Source organism: Helianthus annuus, unplaced genomic scaffold (assembly GCF_002127325.2).
Source record: "Helianthus annuus cultivar XRQ/B unplaced genomic scaffold, HanXRQr2.0-SUNRISE HanXRQChr00c005, whole genome shotgun sequence".
Taxonomy (NCBI): domain Eukaryota; kingdom Viridiplantae; phylum Streptophyta; class Magnoliopsida; order Asterales; family Asteraceae; genus Helianthus; species Helianthus annuus.
In genome coordinates, this window is record NW_023395521.1 from 104,147 (window position 1) to 109,753 (window position 5,607).

Here is a 5,607-nt window from a genome sequence, read left to right on the forward strand (position 1 = left end):
TTGGACAACATAGAAATAAAGTAAATTAAATCAAACAAAAAAATAATGGGGAACACTATGCCAATTACTTTTATCTATAGACTGAAACATAAGAAATATTAACATTCGCACATTTTTTCTAATCTAATGCATGTCATGGTAGTCAAGTGTGCGCTTAGACGCCAGTCACGACTCAGCGAAGCAAAAGCACTTCGCACACTCAAAGGTGCTCCAACCAGATTTTACAAATTGCAGTCCGGAGAAGTCTAAACAGCTAAAACATCCAAAAAGAACCTAGAACCAGCCTTAAACCAGCCTACAGCATGTATAGAACCCCTATAGGGAATGTTTATACTTAGAATCCCTCGCTTTTTAAGTGTCTTACATCTGGGCCAGGACTCACCCTTTGCACCATAAGTGCGCCTTCGGCTACCAAGCTTAAATTACTCAATTATCATGTACCTGTAATCAATTTACTTGTTATTAGCAGTGGAGAAAGCCCGAAGAACTGATTTGGTATTACAAATAGGTTTGCGAAAAAACTAAAACCTGATTTGTAATCAACTTCACATACAATCATGAGAATAAACTTGCCGAAACAAATGTTACCTTTGGTGATGCTGATTCGAAGTTTCGGACACAATATTATATAAGTTTCAAAGGAAGGGTATGTATGTTACTAAGTAATGTAATAATATAAATTTATGGTAAAAACAGTATTATATCCAGAGTTACTGACCGTGGGCTCACTCACATAACGGTCCATGGTCTTCTTGATAGCACCACACCAGATTCATCGAGCCATTTTATAAAAATCATGAATCACCACCATCGGGATGCTCACACTTCCCAGAGCCGACTCGTTGCTACCACCTCTTGCATGAAAATCTGAACCAGCAATGAAGGGGTATAGTCCCAAAAAGCCGCGCAAACCCCCGTGTGGTTGCGCTTGAGACCATACTCCTTATTTTAATAAACCTCTTACTGAGAAACTCGCGCGAGGTCCGATCCTCAAGAAACCTAGATAGCAGCACTTAGCATAAAATAAGGGAACACATGGGCATACTAACCACGCGCGGGTTAGTTACATGCCCAACAAGAACCACACAGGAGGGAAGCGCAAGGCTACCTCCAGTAGTACACAAGGTACAAGTGGCAGTGAAAAGAGTCAATGAACGTCCAGCAGGGTCTGGTCAATCGTGCGCCACGATCGCCTGACGATAAGTACATAAGGACGCCTACGTGGCACCAATCAGGGGACGGAGACAACTGTCCCACGATCTCCACTTGTCTGCTGATGGCAGAAAGACAGCAGGGCCGACAACAATGACACGTGGCTCCAATCAAGGTGCGCCAGCACCAAAGAGCTTCTAGAAGCCACTAAACGGTCGGCACCAGCAAGGAAGGAGCATATCCGCTACGCTGTCCATTTCCGGCCCAAGGCCCATCAGCCCATATCCTCTTACACCTCTCCGGCTATAAATAGAGACCTCATTCCACAGGTTAAAGGATCCCATTCCCTCTACTCTCACTCTTAGCACTTAATTACTCTCAAAACAGTCGCTTATTCTCACGCCGGAGCCTGGTTAAGAGGGAAACCCCCACATTCCCCTCTTAACGAGTAACGGTGTTCTGTTTTGCAGGATCACACATCAAGTCGGAGCTCAAATACTCATTAGAAGATTAACCACTATGATAGGAACATAAACCAAACTGATTAGTATCCTTAATCAGTTCAGTGTTTCTTCATTGGCGCCCACCGGTTTTTTCTATAACCACGTTCATCTTCTTTTATTTGAGCCTTTGACACCTTTTCTTCCTTCGACCATGACTGGTCAAGGAACCATTCCAGAGTTCGGCTTCGGAGCCAACTCTAACGCAGCGTTGGGCGAAGGAATCCAAAATTTCCAAGCCCAACAGATCGAAGAAATTGGTGAGGTCGACGGAACCAATACTGGGGGCCCGCGCGGGAGCTTCACCCGCATCACTCAAGTGGTCACCCCAGGGAACAACGGAGAAGGACCTTCGAACACGGCGCCAGCTCAGAATGTTTCGGCATTATTAGGCCTACCAGAAGGCGAAACCCCAGCCTCGTGGTATGCCAAAAACATCGCCACTATCAATGCAGCGTACCAGTCGCTGATTGCGCAACAAGCAGTTTTGACGGCAGAACCGTCCTTAGTCACTCCCCCAAGTCAAGGAGCGCGCCAGATGCCTCCACCGCCAAATCTCCAAGGCAGAATAAACAGGCCTCCCCCTACCAGACGTTTGAGCGTACACGACACGCGCGATACAAGAGGGGAAACGGATAGTTATTACGACTATCCGTCAACCCTTCAACGAGGCCCTGTTCACAGCCGGCTCACGCCGCGCAACATGAACAACGAATGGGAAGAGACAGATCCAAACGATCCGACTTGGGTAGATGACGAGGGTTCGTCAGTCTTTAACCGATTGCCAAAGAACCACGAGTACTTTAAGCCGAGACAGCACATCGGGTATACAGAAGAAGCTGAAAGAGATTTCCGCCTGGCGTACCGACCAGCGGAAGCTGCGGAACACTCCAAGTTCATACCGAAAATTGCACTCGCGCCGCTTTCACGAGAGAAACTACCCCCAACTGTCGGGAAATTCAACGGATTGACTGATCCAGATGATCACGTCAGAACATTCACAAGTGTAGGCTGCATGGGAGGTTGGAATATGCCCATGTGGTGTCACTTGTTTATTCAAACTCTTACCGGGGCGGCTCGCGCCTGGTTTGATAGCCTTCCGCCTGGGAAGATTAAGTCGTGGGTAGATTTCAAGACACAGTTTTTGAGCTACTTCAGCCAACAACGTCGCTACCAGCGCGACACGGCCGAAGTAGAAGATATTTGGCGAAGAGACGGTGAAGGTTTGGAGGACTTCATCACCCGTTTTAATAAGGAATGTTTGGAGATAGGCGGCGTTAGTGAACAACTCATGCGTTGTCACTTTAAGAAGGCCATCCGCTGCGATAGTCTCATTAGAACTATCTCAGGTAAAGATGGAATGCCAAAGGAGTGGGATAAACTCATGGAGGCCGCAAAAATTGTCGCGCAAACCGAGGAGTCACTCGCTGGTAGCAAGAGTTATTACTCTAAAGATCGATTTTCTAGAGGAAACACGCGCGACAACAACAAACGCAACAAATACAAGAGTAACGACTGGAAGTCTGGGAGATCAAGAGGCCACGACGACAGGCCGCGCTACAGGGAAGACGCGCGTGAAACGATTGACCGAATCGGTTACAAGAAAGCGGTCAAAGACGACAATCGTGACAAGCACTGGACTCCGCTCACAAAAACGCCGAAAGAAGTATTGATGACGGAGAATCACGACTTCAAGGCTCCCAGGCCTATGACAAACAAGAAAGGGCAAGACCCCAACTTGTACTGCCACTTTCACAAAGACTCAGGGCACTTGACTGATGACTGTTACAGTTTGCGCCAAGAAATCGAGAGAGCACTTAAAAGCGGTAAACTAAGCCATCTGGTGAAGAACGTGCGCAAAGAAACTCGCCAGCTTCAGCGCCATGATGAAGGGAACCACAAGAAAGTCCGACGTCTAGAGACTCACATGGTCAACGGACCTAGGTATAGCGCGAAAGAGAAAGGCAAACGTCCATACGAGCCTTCATGGCAAGAGCAGCAGGTCATTTTCCCGATAGTGCGCGGCGGTCCTCGTGCCACACGACCCGTCGTCATTACCGGTATCATCGGCCATTATGAAACGGAATACATATTCATTGATCCAGGAAGCACAGCAGACATCATTTACGAGCAGTGTTTCAACCAATTTGATGAAGAGGACAAGGCGAGGCTCGAGCCAGTCGATTATCCCTTGTCCGGATTTTGCAACGAGATGGTCTTCCCACTTGGACAGATCAGTTTCCCCGTCACACTTTCTGACGGCAAACATTCAAGAACAACAAATGTGAACTTCATGGTAATGCCAGTAAAATCGAGACATGATGTCCTAATTGGGAGGGAGACCCAGGGTGAGCTGAATATGGTAACTTCAACACCCCACTCTGCAATAGGGTTCCCAACCAAGACAGGAGTAGCAATCATCTATGCCAAAAAGGAAGTGATGTCATCTGAAGAAATGCGCCCAGCGAAAGCGGCGAAGGTTTCTACAACCGAGCCCGAAAAATGGGTCTTAAACCGCAAATACCCAGAGCAAACAGTGACCATTGGCCACGCCATTTCATCAGACGTTCGAACGCAGTTGAAGCAATTATTGTTCCGAAATATGGATATATTTGCCTGGACCCCGGCAGACATGACCGGTGTCCCGCGCAACATAACCGAACATTGCTTAAACACTTACCCCTCCGTTGAACCAAAGGTACAAAGAAGACGCAGCTTGGGAGCAGACAAAACGAAAGCAATGAATGAGAAAGTATGCGAGTTGCTCAAAGCTGGGATCTTGCGGGAGGTACGATATCAGAGTTGGGTTGCAAACCCGGTGATGGTTGAAAAGTCAAACGGCGGATGGCGAATGTGCGTAGACTACACTGATCTCAACAAGGCATGCCCAAAGGATTGCTATTCCTTGCCTGAGATCGACAAAAAGATAGACTCGCTAGCGCCGTATAGATGGAAGTGCTTTTTGGATTGCTACAAGGGGTATCATCAAGTTCAGATGAAACTCGAAGATGAAGATAAGACAGCCTTCAGAACTGATCTTGGAATCTTCTGTTACACAAAGATGCCGTTTGGCCTAAAAGATGCGGGCGCAACATATCAACGGTTGATGGACAAGACCTTCGCAGGAGACATTGGAAAGCATATCGAAGTTTACATCGATGATCTAGTGGTTAAAAGTCCCGAAGAGGACCAAATGTTGAAAGACATCGAAAAAACGTTCAATTCACTGCGCAGTGTAAATATGAAACTGAATCCAGCCAAATGCTCCTTTGGCATGGAAGAAGGGAAGTTTCTAGGCTTCATTGTCACATACGGCGGTTTCAAAGTAAATCCAGAGAAAGTACAGGCTATAGAGCGCATGTCCTCACCGCGAACCATCAAAGAGATGCAACGACTGGCCGGCCGACTGGCCGCGCTTAATCGTTTTCTCTCCAATCACGCCGCGAAGTCGTACCCCTTTATTAGCACGCTGCGCAACTGTGTGAAGAAGCAGGAGTTCAAGTGGACACCCGAGGCCGAGACAACTTTTCAACAAATGAAAGCGTGTCCGATTGAACTCCCTACCCTGACTGCACCATTCGAAAAAGAGCCACTCCTACTGTACTTGTCTTCTTCAGACAGGGCGGTAGGGTCGGTACTATTGGTGGAGAGAAACGGAGTCCAAACTCCAATTTATTACGTCAGCAGGGTACTCACTGACCCGGAAACAAGATATTCCACGATGGAAAAATTGGTCCTCGCGCTGCTACACGCCTCCCGAAGGCTGCGCAGATACTTTACAGGCCATGTGATAACGGTGCTTACCAATTTCCACATCGGCACGATATTACAAAAGCCTGAGACATCAGGCAGGCTGGCAAAATGGGCTATCGAGCTAGGAGTCCATAACATCTTGTACAAGCCACGTCCAACCATTAAAGGCCAAGTCCTAGCCGACTTCATCACAGAAGTGTCG

At 47.5% G+C, this 5,607-nt stretch overlaps 1 protein-coding gene across 1 annotated transcript; it reads left to right on the forward strand.

Moving 5' to 3' along the window:
• Positions 1 to 2,688: 2,688 nt before the first annotated feature.
• Positions 2,689 to 4,948, forward strand: LOC118489702. Its single transcript, XM_035987228.1, has 3 exons — positions 2,689 to 4,188; positions 4,630 to 4,821; positions 4,910 to 4,948. The coding sequence occupies exons 1-3, from the start codon at positions 2,689 to 2,691 to the stop codon at positions 4,946 to 4,948; spliced, it is 1,731 nt and encodes a 576-aa protein (XP_035843121.1).
• Positions 4,949 to 5,607: the final 659 nt, after the last annotated feature.

What these genes read in the sequence shown, in the direction of transcription:
- LOC118489702 (XM_035987228.1), top strand. Translation starts at nt 2,689, where the DNA reads ATGTGGTGTCACTTGTTTATTCAAACTCTTACCGGGGCGGCTCGCGCC. An exon ending in GCAAATACCCAGAGCAAACA is followed by an intron (nt 4,189 to 4,629) that starts GTGACCATTGGC and finishes GATTGCTACAAG; the next exon opens with GGGTATCATCAAGTTCAGAT. An exon ending in TTTACATCGATGATCTAGTG is followed by an intron (nt 4,822 to 4,909) that starts GTTAAAAGTCCC and finishes AACTGAATCCAG; the next exon opens with CCAAATGCTCCTTTGGCATG.